General features: G+C 41.3%; 1 protein-coding gene across 1 annotated transcript in view; it reads left to right on the top strand.

The window, feature by feature from the left end:
• ARHGEF18 (Rho/Rac guanine nucleotide exchange factor 18) overlaps window positions 1–17,362 on the top strand; it is a 2,448,098-nt gene that overhangs the window by 2,305,606 nt on the left and 125,130 nt on the right. Inside the window, exon 29 of the mRNA XM_044090748.1 lies at window positions 4,613–4,660. Coding sequence (XP_043946683.1) covers window positions 4,613–4,660 — 48 coding nt within the window. The remainder of the gene's footprint in view (window positions 1–4,612; window positions 4,661–17,362) is intronic.

Here is a 17,362-nt window from a genome sequence, read left to right as displayed (position 1 = left end):
AAAAAGAAATGCAAACTATTTATCAGAGATCATCAAATGTAATACACAAAAGACTAGCTTGTCAAAAATTGGAGAGATTGTTAGATAAATATCGATTACCTTTTTGGTTAAAACAAATGTTTATCATGGACGTTTGTATATAGTGTAAGTAGTTATGTTTTATATTGTTTATTTTTAATACTTTATGTCCATGTTTATTAACAAAATTTAATAAAAATGTTTTTGGGGAAAAAAAAGGAAATAAAGATAATACAGTTGGTTTATGTACTTGTAATACTCAATTGGATCCTGGTGTCAGTCCCAAGTAAATTTACTGTAGCTGGTACCCTCCTTAGCACCCTAAGTAACCATCTAACAGCATATACCTATAGAAATAATTCCCATATCTCCAAAATCATCACTTTAAAATAACCCACAACCTAACTAAATTCAAGCGCAGCAGCCCTTCTTTAATGTACTAACATTTGTAAAGTGGTCGAACTACACACACACTACCTCTTGATACAGTGACCCAATTTAATAGTACATTTCTAAACATCCTTAACAGCTTAGCTCCCCTTAAAAAAATCAACTAAATAGCTAGTGATAGAACGAAAGAATGTCTAAAGAGCAAAACCATCTCAGCATTGTAAAGGGTTTCAGTGACTGTCTGTCTACGAACTCTATTGTCAGAAGAATGGGAAGCAGTGTGCCTTTTTGCTTACTGGCTCAGTTTTTCTTTGGTAAACTTATTTCATCCTTATGTTTTGCATCAAAAAATGGTTTTGATCCTCCAGGAAAATAGAATGTGATGGCATTTGGATACAGTAGTTTGAATCTCATACTTGCCTCCTGACATTCACGGATTGCTGGGATAAATTTGCTTCTCTTTTGCCTGAGAATATCATTTTCTACAGTATGCTTTCTCCAGTTTTTAACACTTTGCTTTCTGCCACAATTTTGTCAGGATCAACTCTTTCTGCTGGACTGATTGCATTTTTACTAGTGTAGGCCTTGACTGCTTTCTCATGGTAATTTTTGGAGCACACACGCTGTGGCGACCCCTAATCGGGAAAAGCCGAAAGACACACAAAAACAAACACATTACATGCCATTTCAATTTAGTAAATCCTGGTGTGGAACACCACTCCAGTTGCATATTTGTGCTTTCATAAAATGAATACAGTGTGTTCCTGCCAGTTTCTGTTGCACAACACAAAATCTCAGGTTTTGTTTGCTCGCTCAGTCTTCTAACTCTACTATTTTTGGAAATGGCTCTTTTTGGGAGTCCACATACTCAGCCATCTTGTTCTTCATTTCAACCTCTGATTTTTTACAGTTCATCTGAGCAGCTAACTAAAGCTGCTTCTATTTTTTCCAGCTTTTTTTTATTTGATTTGATGTTTTCCTTCAGTGTTTCACTTATTTTAGTCACATCTGAGAGCATTTGATTTATTTTTTCTTCTAAATTACTAGAAGCCATCTCTTGAACCTAAGCCGAAGCTTAAACTGCTTTTTACTGTACGGCTAAAGAACCCTTCCCAGTTGGTGTTTTCTTTTTACCTTTGTTTGATTTTCTTTCTGGTAATCCACATGTCTTCTTTTCTGGCATCCAAGCAGTGTACTTACTAGCCTGTAACTGAAAAACAGTTTCAGGGCAGTCCTTTTTTTTTTTTAGTTTTTGTTTTCATACTGGGAGAGCTGAAGTTAAGCTGTTGATCAGTGTGCAGTTATCGTAGACATCCTTGTTTTAACTAATATGTTAAACTTTTATTATGATTTTACTTTATCTTCAGATAAAGATCTTCTAGTTGATGATATGTTTCTTGACTTCACCAAGTCCTTTGATTTTGTGTTTCATTGGCTATGTCAAAGTCCAGGTTAATCCATAATTAATTGTCTGTGTAAATAGGGTGCATAGGGGTGGGAACTGCAAGGTGAAGGTTAAGAGTTCTCTCCCTTGGAACTGAAGAGTAGTTTTAGAGGAGTCCCTTGGGGTTCTTTGATCAAACCAGTGTTTGATATTTACATGATGCTTTTCCTGGAAATGTATGGCTCAGCATGTATGCTGATGACACAAAGATTGATGTTGTCAGTTCTGATCTTTCTGATCACATGCTGCTGCAGGAGTATTTAAAATTCTTTACTTTATTTGTCTAAACGCTCTGGGATGATCAGCTCTGAGCTCACTAAAATTCCTTGTACTGTTGTGTAACTTAAATATTGCTTCTGTGACATCGTAATTCTTACATCTTCATTGGTTAGCTAGGCTTCCCTCTACAACTGTAATAGTTTATCAGAGTATCTTGCTTCCACTGCTGTTGGACTACATTAGCAAAATGGTTGACGAACAGATCAGCAAACCTGTTGTATGCAGATCATATATGGCATTACAAACCGTGCAGACAAGACGGTGGTCATACCAGCATGAGGGGAGAAAGGGAAGATGCTGAAAATTAAGATTGAATGGAAAGTAGTACAACAGGATAACAGCTTAATTTATCTGGGAGCTCTGATTTAGAAGAAAGGAAACTGGAATGATGAAGTCAAAGTTAGATTCACAGCGGCTGTTCGAGTGTTAGTGGTGGTGTATGACAAAAGAATGCCAAAGATGAGTAATAAGGTGTACAAAACAGTAATGTGATCAGTTCATCTTTATAGCACAGAAACAAGGGCGGTGAAAACAAAACAGCTGAGGAAGGTTGAGATGATAGGAATGAAGTGTCTTGAGATAAGTAATAGGTTGCATATTGTAGGTCAGATGCAGAAATGAGGACATCTGAGCAGAAGCAAGTATTCCCAATCACAAAGAAGGTCGGGGAAAAAAGATTATGGTGGTTTGGTCATGTATGGAGTAAAGCAGAAGACAATTTAATAAAGAGGATTTGAGAGAAATAGGAAGAAGGTAAGAGGCGATCATGACGCCCACCCAGGAGATGGATGGATTCTGAGAGAGAAAACCTTTGACAGGCATGATTGTCGAAGGAGGAAGGAGTTGAATCTGAGCTGAGAGATGAGCTGACAGTTTTAACAACACCCCAACCCCTATTAAATGTGCAAAAAAGAGGGTTGATGATAACAGTAGCAATATTGCATTCTGTTGAACTGCATACTGAGATGATGTCTCTCCCCACTCTAAGTGTATTCTTAATACCCCGTAATAGGAATAATTAAGAATTATTTATTGTTTCCTTGGGTAGCACAGTTGAAATGTTGCCAAGACACAGGGTTAGGTGGTGGGGTAACAGTATGTTGTTATGCAGTGCCTCTTTAGATTCTATGTCAGCAGCTGGGAATAAATCCAGGCAAGACACAGAGGGGTAAATCTCAGCCCCTCAAAGCTTGTCCTATTTTTCATTTTGGAAGGGGGGGGGTGTTGTTATAAAGTGTTTTCCAACACAATGTCCTCAGCACCAGAAATCGCTTCTAATCCATGCTCATCAGTGTTGCTGCACTTTTATTTGTGGGGATTGTTTACATAAGTTTTATTGGCAGTGCACGTTTACTGCACTAGAATGGGAGAAGAGGTGATTGAGGCATTGGTCCCCATGACCTGACCTAAATTAGAGTAGACTGTACAAAGTGCTAGGTCTTTTTGTTATCAGTATTTTCAGTGCCTTATTTCAATGAGTAACAGTTATAGCATGGTTCTCAGTGTTCAGACATGTTACATAACTCAACAGCAGTAGCATTCTCAAGCGTTTGCTGTATGGAGTCATGAGCATTATGTATACTTAAGTGTATTGCAGTCATGTTTAAGTCTGTATAATCCAGATCTACTTGACTTTTTATGGCTTGACATACTGTGTTCAGCCCTAACAATTTCAAACCATTTAATCATATATTTACATTTGTTAAAGGTCCTTATTAATAGTGAAATCAGACTTATTTTAACTTTGCATTTGGAACTCCCTTTCATGCAAGTCTGAAATGGAAAGAAATATCTAATCTTATCCTTTGGTAGAAGTTGCCCTTACAAAAAGTAGTACTAAGTGGAACAGTTACAGCCTGAATTAGACTGGCTCACCTCCACTGTATAAGGAATTAAATCGTGATCATAGAACAGATGCATCTGATTCAATGTAATATAAAATTGCATAATGGAGATGCCTATGTCTCTGCTTAAAATGCTGCTTACATGAGCTCGCAAAAGCTTCAGCAAATCTCTTCTAGTACGATAGCAACACTTCCCTTGCATTAATTAACCCCTTACATCCTTACCGCTGTGCTTAGCCCGAACTTTGATGTCATCCAAAACAAAGAAGTTACTTTCATAAGTACACAATTAAATAAGCTTCCTAATTAATGGAGAACAGTCACAAAAATGATCTCAAAATTGTGGCCTTTGTTGGATTCATAGTCCTTGGTGGAATTATTCTTGTAGCAATTGAATCAAATGTCTGTGATTTTATGTGAAGAACCAACCTTGATATACTTTGATTCTGCTTCAGCATCTGAAAGTTGAGGGTTGCATGCTGTGATCAGCTTCCATGTGTTGGCTTGCAAGGCTTCTTTCTAAGCTGGGGTTTGTGTAGTCTTAGTGTATGTAGCAAAACGCAGTGCATGTGTTTGTTTAAAAGTTTGTTTTTCAACAAATGTATTGCCTATTTTAATTGTGTTTATTTGATTTTAGATTTGTCAGAGAGTGAAGAACCTGTCCCAACTATTATACAGCCTTAAGGTAAGGTAGTGTAAGGTAAAAAAAAAACTCATCAGATTTTTTTTTTGTTTTGTTTTTTTGTTGCTGCTGCTGCATTGGGATATGTGGGTTGAAGAGGTCCTTGCCTTTGTATTGTAAAAACAAAAAACAGTATGCACATCCACATGGAAGGTTGATGTGCTTGAGCATTTATCTGCTATTATGTTATTCAAAGGAGGGAACGGTCATGGCGGCATTTAGAATGTTGCCCACATACTACAATGGTCCAGAGCTTGACTTGATGGAAACAGCAGGTAAAATGAGATATTTGCTGTAGTTGTTTTTCCAGGTGTCCTGTTTGTTTCCCACCAGGTTTGATAACTCATTCATATGGCATCTCACCTGTTATCAGCCTTTAAAAACTACAGAGCATGCTTTTCCATATGATTGTTTATTACTTGTTAGTTATTTTGCATGACCCTGCTGTGATAGTTCAAAGTCACAAAATTTTAAGGAAGGTATAACTTAATTATATAAAGGAAATAATGCTACTCCATGTTCAGTTTATTTGTATGCAGCTGTTTTGATCATAGGAGGTTACTAGGCTAATGACCCCTGGGGCCCTTACAAGCCTAGCCAAGAGTTTATCCCCAAAAAAGAAACCGCAGTCAGCACCTGGGCACTGTCAGTGAGGGACACGGGTGGAACTCCTGGGACAAATTTGTGGTTTCCCATCCATTCATCAAGTTTGTGCTTGAAGAGGGTCAGCGAGGTACTCTGCCTGACATGTATGGGGAAGTCTATTCCAGAGACGGGGCAGCCTCTGGGAGACAAACCTGTCTCTCCAGCAGGTTTCGTTGATGTTGCATATTATTTATGCCTTTTGAGTGGGTAATGTACGAAGAGTTAGACACAGATATGGAGCATCCCTATATTGCCTTGTAGGCGAGACACAGATCACCTCTGAGCAACCTGTATGATACCGAGTAGTTATAGTGATTTGAGCCTGTCCGCATAGGACAGATGTTTGAGGCCACGGATTCTCTTTGTGAGGTATTTTTGTGGCCTTTTCAGTTGGTGCAGATCTTTGGAGAGGTACATACCAAATGAGGGGTTGTACTCAATTATTGGTCTAATGAGGGAGGAGTACAGAGAGGTGGTAACCTCCTTTTTTCTGGATGCAATCCCTTTACTTACGAGATGAACCAAGTAAAAGGCTTTTCTGACCACTGCCGCTACATGATGGTCAAATGTGAGATTGCTGTCAACCCGAGTACCCAAGTCTCTCACCACAGGTTAGGGGGTTGCCGTTGATGTGGTAATCAGTAGGGGCTGTGTTTTTGCTGAATGGTACGATAATACATTTCTTTGCATTTAATGTAAGGCCATGACTTTGGCAGCAGTCATTTGTTGCTGTGAGACCCTCTTACAGTATGTTAACATCATCTGGGGAGTCAGTGTCAGCACCCAACTTAGTCATCCACAAACTGTCAGCCCCAGGCCTTTTGTCTTTGCCTGGACCTCTGAGAAGTAGATGCCAAACAGTAGGAGTCCCAAGACAGATCCATGGGGAACACCACTAGTGACAGGTCTGCTGTTGGAGGTGGAGGCGCCTATTTTGACCTTGTGGGTCCTATCTGTGTGCTAGTTGGCCACCCACCTAATGAGACAGATATTTATGCCAAGTTGTGTTAGCTTTTCTATGATGCCCAAGTGGGGAATTGTGTCAAAAGCCTTGGCCAAGTCAAGGTAAGCTGTACATATAATGACTTTCCCTCATCCCAGTGCCTTGGTGACCGTCTCAAAGAAGTCAACCAGGTTCAGCAGGCAAGATCTGCCTTAGACGAATCTGAACTGGGTGGGGTCAAGTGCTTGGAGATTGCCTATGTCCTTGTTTATGAGAGCCATAGCAATACTGCCTATGTCCTTGTTTATGAGAGCCATAATAATACGCTCCATGGCTTTACAGATCAGACTTGTCAAGCTAATGGGGCATTAGTTTCCAGGGTCAGTAGTGACACCACCTTTGTGCAAGGGGATGTTAATGGCAGTTCATGTACTTAGGCTGTGGTTGAATAGGGTGCTCAATGACCAAGCTAGTTCTTGTTGGAGATGGTGCAGAATACATCCTGGGGTGCCATCAGGTCCCATGGAAGCTGTGTTCTTTGCCTTTGATAGGACCTTTAACACTTGATCTAAGGAAATGTGAGGTGCGGGGCAAGTGTCTAAAATGTTGAATGGGCCTTTGAGGGGATAGGGTGTGAGTTTGGGCTGAACATGTCTGCTAGCAGGTTGGCTAAGTCAGTAGGAGCAGTGCAAGTGGTACCATTAAGTACTAATTTGGAACAAACCTGGACTTTGCCATGGAGGTTCTGGACATAACTGAAGAAGTATTTCCAGTTTTTCTTTGTTTTGGAGGCTAGTTTCAATTCATAATTGGCTTTAGAGGTTTTCACTAGTGATCAAATTTGCTTGTCAAGGCTGAGGAGGGAATTTTTCCAATTTGGAATTTTTTCCTTTTTACCCTTGGACAACAGTTTCATCCTTTTGTTGTAAAGCCTGTTGATAGCGGATGTCCACCAGACAGGTTTTGTGTTTCCTTGAGGAGCAGGGTTTAGTTCTGTTGGGTATGGCTGAGTCCATGCAGTTGTACAGGTGCTTGTATACTGCATTGGTTTACTGTTCAGCATAGTTGTCTGCATCCTATGAGGGGGGATGGTGGTGTGAAGCTACTGATACCCTCCCTTAGGAGGTTGTACTCAGCTTTTGAGAAGTTTTATAGCCTGGTTATGGCTGGGGGTGGTGGAGGGGGTTGGGTGGGACAGAAACTTTGAATGAGACAGACCGATGATCTGATCTCACCAGGGAAGAACATACTGTGGGAGTGGTGCAGCGGTCGCCCATGTTGGTGAGAACCAAGTCCAGAATGTCATTTCCCCTTGTGGAGGCTGAAACAAACTGTTCTAGTGTGCTAGAATTGATGAGGTCAAGGAATCTTTGTGAGTGCACTAGTGCAGGAATAGTTAATCCAGTCTGTGGTGGAGTAGTTGAAGTCACCAAGGATCAGTGTGTTAGGTGGTACCTTGATGGAGTCAAGGAGGGTCCTGTAGGGGGAATGGGTGTCCTGAGTCATTGGGGGGGGTGTCTATATCTGACTATAACTTGTATGGGTGTCTTGCCAACTGTATGAGTAATTCCAGTGTGTCATGTTGGCAAACCAGTCTGTAGGTGTGCCTGTCCTTAATGAATATAGAGACTCCACCACCCTTAGTCTTCCTGACCTCATTTTGGGATCGGAATGTGTGGTATGAAGCATAGTCTGGTAAGGCACTGGTGCTCTCCGCAGCCCTGAACCAAGTTTCTGTGACCACACAGACATCTGCATCTTCCAGTGTGAGGAGAGCCTCTAGTGAGTGCATTTTCAGGTTAAGGTTCCTAGCGTTAAGCAGCATGATCTTCAATTTGCTTTTTGACAGATCTTTTATGTTGGAAGATTTGTCTTTGGGACATAGCCTAAAAAAGGCACAGTGGGGAGGTAAGAGCCTTGGCCAGGATCTGGAATCCCAGCGGTGACAGGTGGAAGCCAGCTCTGGCAAAGCATCAAGGTCTGTCAACCATGTTATCCCAGGCAGACAGATAGTAGATTTACTCTGTAAAGGCTGTGTTTTAGCAGAGGCACTAAGAGAATTGATTTTGTGCAATAAATGTATTTAGCTTGGGAGGAGTCTGGTTCCTGGTCTTTTGTGGTGAATTTCTTCTTTTTTCTTGTGTGGTTTCAACAGATACCAGATCCCATTGGAAAGACACCAGAAACTAAACCAGTTGTTGAAGTCTATTGTTTTTTGTTGGTATTGTGATATCATTCTTGTAGGATGCTGCTTAGCGCATTGTCATACTATCATATTGTCATACCTGCCTGGGACACGTACTCTGAGAGCTCAGTCATGTCTCTCTTCATTAGTCCAGGGAGGTATGTCTCAAGTCATTCACACCAACATGGACAATGACAGTTTGAATCTCTTCTCAAAGTTCAGACTTAACTGTTGTAAATAGAAATTATTACAAAAAATGTAAAATGCTGCTGTGAAAAATGTAAAAAAATAAAAAACTATATAGCTAATTAAGTATATTAACTATAAATGCATTGTCAACATATATTATTTTTTGAATGTGAATGTATTTCAACTTTAGTTTCTGATGTTATGAAATCAAAGCATTGCAGCTGTAGCAGTCAGTATCTAAGCATCAGATTTAATACTTTTTGCTTTTACCAGCCTTTACAGGATTGACAACAGAAAAAAGCATGCTTGGTTTGTAGTAGGCAGATATGTCTGCTTAAACAAATAATTTTCATATGTGAAGGCAATATGCAGTAGCCCTGTGTTGTCGGTTTGAAGTACAAGCCTGCAGAGTGCATAGAAACTGACTTTTAATTTGTTTTTCATATTACATCTAAATAGTTTTTTTGTCCCAGGAAGTAATGCATATTAATAAAAATGTGCAGCATAAAACGTTTTATTTTCTCATGACAAATTTATTTTTCACATCAGATTAAATGATGAGTGAAATGTACCGTGGAGATAGAAAGGGCTACATGCGTTGAAAGTTTCTGAAACTGCAGGAAAATGCCAGTTTTATTTCTTTTTATGAAAGTGTTTTGCACAAAATCAAAGGAAATTGGGAGAGTAGCTTAATAAACACACACTGATATGGTTTAGATCAAATTTCTTCCCATTACATTGCATTTGAAAACTGTTCTAATGATACATAAACTTTGTATAGTACATATATTGTTTTCCCATACATATAAGTCAGAGTTTACAAAGTATTCTCAAGTGAGATTCAGGAAAAATGAATAAATTAAAATGTATATATTAAAAGTAGTTCATTAGTAATGTAGGCAGTGGTGGTTCAAGTGTACCTTAGTCACTGGACTATTTTCAAAGTCTTCCCCATAACCGTTTTTTTTTTTTTTTTTTTTAAAGTACCATGCGTAAATGGACTTGTTCTTTTGGATTCACCTCCCTGATTTTATATATATATAGTTACCTACAGGACTGAATTATATTTGTTTAATAAAACATTTTTTTTTCAAGTAAGTTTATATTTTAGTCTTGGACATTTTTCCATCTAGAAGTGAAACAGCATTTATTAACCAGTAAAATCAAAATTTCCAATTTCATAACATGTTGATCATAAAGACCACTGGAGCTACTGCTGTCATAATCCAGTTATGTCCATACTCATCAATTGCAGCTACCTTATTCCCTCTGTATGCCTCACATGTCTGATCCTTACAAAAATGTCTCAGTAAAGTATTCCAGTTTGCTTTACACGTATGCACACAAGACTTCCAAAGATAGACTTTAACAGCACAGCAGAGTCTCATCCATAGTCAGTCTCCATACCCAGGAGTTGTGCTATATTTACTGTATACACCTCAGATGTCTAATTATGAAAAAAAGTTATAACAAATGACCTTTCAAGTTTGTTTTGTACAATCAGTAATATATTAATGTTATAACATATATAATCATACAAATACACACTATTCCAACAAAAGATTAAAGACTGTTTAAATGAGCAAGCCGGCAGTTATTGATACTTTTGATGACTGTGTACTGCTCTTACTGTTCTGAAGAAATAAATTGCATGTACTTTGCTACATGAAACTGTGTGAAAATCACTGTTGCACTCCATAAGTCATATGTAGCACAGTTTTAAAAGAAGAGTATGCATGATGAGGACATAAAATGAAATGCAAATATATGCTAAGTCCGTATGTCTCTGCAGAAGACAGTCATATGAATAATTCCACATTAAAGAAAGCTGTTATTGTTGCATCTGTTGGCTAACAACTTTGTCTTTCAGTTTTTCATTCACAAAACTAGTGTCTGCTGCCTGTTGCCTTTGAAGGCTTGTGTGCGTTAAACATTGACGTGCTGACGATATTGGTGTAACACTTCCTGAAGTAGATCAACTATGTATCGGGGAATGGCTGACAAAAACCAGCCTCGGCAACAAACAACTAAGTAAATCCAGAGTCCTATCTTGTAGTGGAGACTGCATCACATTAATATGCTACAGTGACTGCGTAATTAATGCTTAAGGTCAGTCAGTTCTAAACATCTCTCCAAATAATGTGTACCATACTGAGCCCATGAACGTCAACCCCTTCACAGTTACTGAGGGTTGTAAAGAAGGTAGTCCAAAAAATTTCACTAAAATGGAACATGTTTAGACTATATTAAACGTGTACCTCCATCAGTGGACAGTTATACAGTGTGGACTGATATGTCAAGGCAGAATTATCAAAGAGGGTGGTACCACTGGTACATGCTGTCATAAGCCAAAAGTCTTTGGACTACTTTGTGGGTTCTCGTACTGTAGCAGAGTGTGGACTTTAATGTGGAACTGCAAGCTCAGCATGTCATAACCAGTTTTCAGAGAGCCACCATAAAAGTTGTCTGGAGATACCTACCATCGGCCACATAAAAGGATGCCCTTTTTCCATTATGGGAAGATGGATTTTATGGTGGCAGTTACGGAAACAACATTTGGCAAGCCTGTTCAGGATCAGTGCACACTTCGTCACCTTGATGCATATGTTTATAACTCTGGCATTTCTTCAAGTGGAGGAAAACATACTTGCCTTCCTGAAGTTACAAGACATGTTGCCCATTGTCTGACAATATGTTGTCTTGTTCATCAAGGATTAATATTATTTATTATTTATTTTACATTTAATTACCAGGAAAGTCCGACTGGGCATGTGTCCTTTTTCAGCAGAGGCCTGGGGAGAAGAGCTCCACATAGAACAAAGGTTACACAATAAATCATTTTAACAATGAATGAAAAATATTTTAACACATTGATAATTTCTGTACAGTCAAAATACACGATATAACAAATTAGTACTGTGTGACAATGTTGATTACTTAGTGTGCTGCTGTTTCTAGAATGAAGAGTTTTACACACAGATAGAATGGTGTCACACAGTATGCAGACATACAGCCACTAAGCAGTAATACAGAAATCAAAATTTGACATTGTGGTAATAGAACCTACAGTAAGTGTAAGTGATTGTTAGTATCAGTACAGTAGAGTTATTATGATTTCCAGAGAGAGATGGTTTAGTCAGGAACAGAGCAGGAGCAGAGCCACTTATTATGGAGATGCGACTTCCAGCATTTTTTAAAACTGAGCCAGGGCTGAGGTATTTGAGATTTCATATATGGACGACATAGTGGTGCAGCGGTAGCATTGTCACCTCACAGCAAGAGGTTCTCTGGTTTGATTCTTGGCTAGAGTGCCTTTTGTGCAGAGTCTGCATGTCCTCCCTGCGTTTGTGTGGACTTTCTCCAGGTGCTCCGGTTTCCTCCCATGTTAACAAAGACGTGTCTGTAGTGTTTCTCCCCGGGCCTCCACTGAAAATTGGCTTTGTTTCAAGTCGGACTTTCCCAGTAAACAAAATGTTAAATAAAAATAAAAAAAGATATGGAAAGTTACATCAGTGCAAGTATGGCACCAGTGATTGACATAAAATGTATGATACCAGCAATGTGTGTTTCTGGTGTGTGCATGAGTTGGTCCAGCATGTTCAACCCAAAACACAATATACAGTTAAAGCCCAGCACCAGCATCTCCTTGTGCTCCTGAGTTTGCCCCATTTTCATGCTACATGAGCTGTTATCTGTTTTACACGGTGAGCAAAACAAGCGTATAACCAAAGAGAAGCACTTCTCAAAGAGCATTCTCTAACACCTTGTTAGAAACCATGTTTAGGGAGTGTCTCTTAATTACATTCATGGATTTGAACAGAGTATGTGAATGTGCTGGATTTCCAAAAGTGACACTACCGTCATTTCCACGATGTGTGTCTTCACATGGCTGGCAAAACAGCACACCATCCCCCCCCTGTTGCTCGTTGTACAGTGAGGACGTACCCCCCCCATATGTCTTTACAGTACAGCAATATAACTGTGTCCTTCTATTCCCATGTTGCAGTATTCTTAGTGTGGGATTCTCCACCTCAGGTGACCCGAATGTCGGCTCCTATACTAAAGCTTATGCCTGGTTGCTGTTGGTGCATGGGACATCACACGCAGGGCCATAAACCTGAAGCCTTAAATGTGATGTCTGCACGTACAGACCTCAGATCTTTTCGGCTGTAGTCGAACATCAGATCAGTTGCATCGCTGCTCTGCTTATCAAGATGTCTAAAGCTAAGTACCCTGTTGGGGAATTCTTTAATTACTATTGTTTGAGCTCAGTTTGCTTGTTCCTTTTTACCTGATGTCCGCTAAGTAGGGTAAATGCCAATGTGGACGTCAGATTCCGCATAAAAACACCCATGACTGTTGTGTTTTTTGTGTAGGCTGGGAACATGACTGTACCGCCTGAGCCATTTGCCAATCCTTCGACACTAAAATGCTTAGACGCTGTCTGGCTGTCCTTAATCTATACTTGGACAGCCAGAGGCTAAGAAAGTTAGCGCTTAGGATAGATCCGGAGTCGGCCACCCAGGTGGAACCACCTTGGAAAAAGGCTAAGTTTTCACGGCCTGCTTCCTCTGCCTCTCGTTGTTAGATGCCCCACTAACTGCCAATATAGGAGTTGAGGGACATTTCGTTAGCCGTCTACTACTTCAGCTCCCCTTGAGGAAGCAGTTTCTGAAGTACCAGCTGGCATGTACACAGAGATGCTCAGATGTCAGTTTCCGCCGAAGTCGAAGGGGAACCAGGATCCACCGGATGCCAGAATCAGAAGCCTCTGCTTTAACTCAGGCCCCTGAAACTAGGCCTTCTCCCTCGCTCAAAACTACTCCTTTAAATAGAAAGCAAAAAAGTGAACATTTATCTCCCTCTGCTGAGGGATTACATGACTGGCAATCTTTTACTCAATCCTTGATGCAGGCCTTCATGGCTCTTAGGCCGTCAGTCTCCTCTCCTTCCACTGTACCAGTGCCAAGCCCAAGGCCTGCCTCAGCTACTTTTGTTCTCCCTCCCACTTCGCATGAAGAAGAATAAATTCTCTCTTCATCATCTGATGAGTCTATTACCTGCTCATCACAGAAAGCCTCTCCCTTGGAATACTATTCCCCTGATGAGAAATCCATAGAAGGGGACTCTCCACATGAGGACATCACTTTTGTGGAGACCATAACTAAAAAGAAATAATATTTATATATGACTGAAACTCAAAAAAGATATTTTGAGCTATTGCATATTGAATCTCCATCACCATCTGCCATCCCCCCAGTTATACATGCATACCTGGATGCATTTACTTCAGAATCTAAAAATCCTCATTCTCAGCTATCTTCTCCTAAGAGACCTAATCGTTTCTACAAGGTGCCTGATGGCCACACATTTCTTGTGAAACCCCCCTTGGCAGACCCTGCAGTGATTGCTGTAGCCCCAGACAGGTAGTCAAGACTGATCCATCCTCGTCCCTTCTGCCTACTGACAAGGACAGCAAAAATATGGACAGGGTAGGAAAGAAAGTGTATACCTCTTCCACCCCACCCTTCAGAGTTATTAATTACCAAACCCACATAATTATGTCTTGAACTTGGTATCCCAAGCATCTACACTCCTGTCCTCTCTGCCCGACTCTCCTAACAAGACTAAGGTAGCATCAAAACTGTCCCTGGCATCATAGGTGGCCAGACACTCAATTAAATTCAGTTAATATGCAGCAGAGGCTTCCATAGATCTGCTGCATCCACATCTGTGCTCTGCAGATATTCATGGCTTTGGCTTCAACCCCTGCCTGAGGATTTCAAATCCAAAATTCTTGATGGTCCACTAGACCTCAACCTCCAATTTGGGAAGCAGTCTGCTGAAGTGTTTAAGAACCTTCAGGAGAAAATCAAGGAGCTTCAAGACATTAAACACCTTCTGGTATCTCCTATACCTACATACTACAGAAAATATCCAGCTAAGACAACCTATGTCAGAAGAACCCCCTCTACTGCTACCCCTTCTTCTTCCAGGCATAGGAAAGGAACCAGGAGGCAGACCTCTTCCAGACAAGCCTCTTCTCAGCCTACCCCCAACAGCCCTTTCATGACAGAAATGGCACCAACAATGTGTGACTGCCTTTCCAGTCTCCCCCTATCAGCCCGTCTCTCCCACTGCCTTGCTCATCTCCCCTGTCAGCCCGTCTCTCCCACTGTCTACCTCTCTGGAGAACAATCACTTCAGATCACTGGGTTCTGGCAGTAGTAGAAGAGGAATACTTCCTTTCTTGGAAAGAAAGGCCCCCGGCTTGGGGCATTCCATTCCTACCCAAAAACCAACTACACCTTATTCTTCACATTATACAAGATCTACTGACCCATGGAACCAGAGAACCTGTCCCTCCAGGACACGAAGGAAAAGGTTTTTACTTGAGGGTATTTCTAATACCAGTAAAGGATGGGTCATGGAGGCCAATCCCTAGATTTGTCCTTTCTAAACCTCTTCCTAAAAGTCCGATCCTTCAGAATGCTATCCCTCCAAAACCCCCTTCCACTATTGCCAGCCTTTTGCAGGACCAAGAGGATTCAAATCTAGCCCTGCCTAGACAATATCATTCTTGCAAGAAAAAGACAATACCCTAAAAATGTCTGCACTTTGCCATATCTCTGCTGCAAGGTCTGGGGTTCACCCTCAATCTCCCCAAATCATCCCGAACACCACAGCAGGACAAAGTTGTGGTCCCAACACAACCACCCTCCAGACTTCCAGATTCCCTTCCTACCCTGCCTAAAGGCAGAGTTAAGGTGGTGGATCCAACAAGATCAAATGAACCCAGGACTTCCCCTTCACCTCCCCACACCAGCTCAGTACATGCACACATACGCATCAGGCCTGGGCTGGGGGGCTACCCTGAAGGGCCTCAAGGTGCAAGAACGCTGGCAATCACCCCTCCAGAAAAAAACACATCAATGTGAGAAATGACTGCAGTCCTTTTGGCACTGAAAGCCTTTCTTCCCATCCTTCAGCCAGGCCCCCTTCAGATATTCACAGACAACACCACAGTCATGTGGTACATCAACAAACGGGGGGAGGACAAAGTCTTATCTCCTCTACAGACCAGCAATCCAGATTTGAGACCTAGCCTCCCAAAACAACTCATTTCTGCAGGCAGCCTACATCCCATCCCAGGACAACCACCAGGTGGATGCTCTTGGCAGATCATCCTGTCTGCATCACGAGTGGATGTTAAACAGAAAAGTTTTTCTAGACATTGTCCACCAGTGGGGCACACCTCATATAGATTTATTTGCTTCCCCCTACAACAGACAACTGAAAAAATTTTGTACCAAGGACCACTTCCCACTAGCTTGGAGAGTGGATGCCTTCACAATCTCATGGAAGGAACGGTTTCTGTATGCCTTCCCTCTCATTCAAAAGGTCCTCTTGATCAGGAGGGACATGCCAAAAATCATGCTGGGGACTCCCTATTGGCCAAAGCAGCATTGGTTCCCCCTTCTGCTATCCATCGCCAAGGGCAGTGACCACAAGTTACCCCACAATGTGGAACTTACTCACACAGCAGAAGGGAACACTCATCCACCCTCACCTAGAGATGCTAATTCTAACACTCTGCATAATAAACTTTTAATAACCTTCAGACACCACTACTCTGAGGACATACTTTCGGTCCTGAGGGAGGCCAGGAAACCTAATACAGGGATATCCTACATTTTAAAATGGGAAAGGTTCTCCAAATGGTGTCTCCAAAGACAATAGGGATCCCTTTCTAGTGGATGTCAGTCTAGTCTTAGCTTGTGTGTGTGAACTTATCAAGGCAGGCCTTTCATACTCTTCAGTGAAAGTCTACCTATCTGCAGTCTCTGCCTGCTTACCCTTAGACCGTCTTTTACTCTCCAGGCTAGATGTTAAATTGTTCCTGAAAGGGTTCTTGCACATCAGGCCACCAGGGAAGCCTGTTCCACCTCCTTGGGACCTAAACTTTATATTGGAAGAACTTACACTGGCCCCATTTGAACCAACCAGTTCTACAACACTTCATATGTGCACATGGAAAACAATCCTGCTGGTAGCTCTCACCTCAGCTAGAAGGGTTTCAGAGTTACAGTTACTCATGGCCTGTCCCCCTTCATATCCTTCACAGAGACAGGGAGACCCTGCGCACCAACCCCTCTTTCATGCGCAAGGTGGTTAACGAGCTATCATTAAATCAGTCCATCCATCTGCCCACCTTCTTTCCCTCTCCCACCAGTGACAGTGAGAGAATACTCCATTCCCTAGATGTGCACAGACAGCTAAGGTTTTATTTGAACAAAACTAAGTCCATAAGGAAATCTAATCAACTCTTTGTATCCTTTCATCCCAGGGCCCTGGGCAAGGCAGTTTCCAAACAAACTATCTCCTGTTGGATCAGAGCACATTCTACTAGGGCCGTAGCATCCTCCAAAGCCTTCTTCAAAGGCCTGGACACAGCCTCCATCCTGGAAGCAGCCACCTGATCCACTGTATACAGCTTTACCAGACACTGTAAATTGGATCATATCTCCAGAGCCACAGCAGGTTTCGCTAGGCAATCCTGCAGGGATTTCTGGAATTGGTTACCTCTACCTCCACCCTTCCCCCTTCCTAAGCTGGGGTGCTGTCCCATACTAAGAATACTGCAACACAGGAATAGAAGGACATAGAATAGTTGTGTAAAATCTTACCATAACCATAGATGCTCTTCTCTTCCATGTTGCAGTATTCCTTCCCTCCCACCTAT

This window comes from Protopterus annectens, chromosome 13.part0 (assembly GCF_019279795.1).
Source record: "Protopterus annectens isolate FY-2018-M chromosome 13.part0, PAN1.0, whole genome shotgun sequence".
NCBI lineage: Eukaryota > Metazoa > Chordata > Ceratodontiformes > Protopteridae > Protopterus > Protopterus annectens.
Note: the sequence above shows the minus strand (reverse complement) of the source record. Positions and strands in the feature narration are given on the sequence as shown.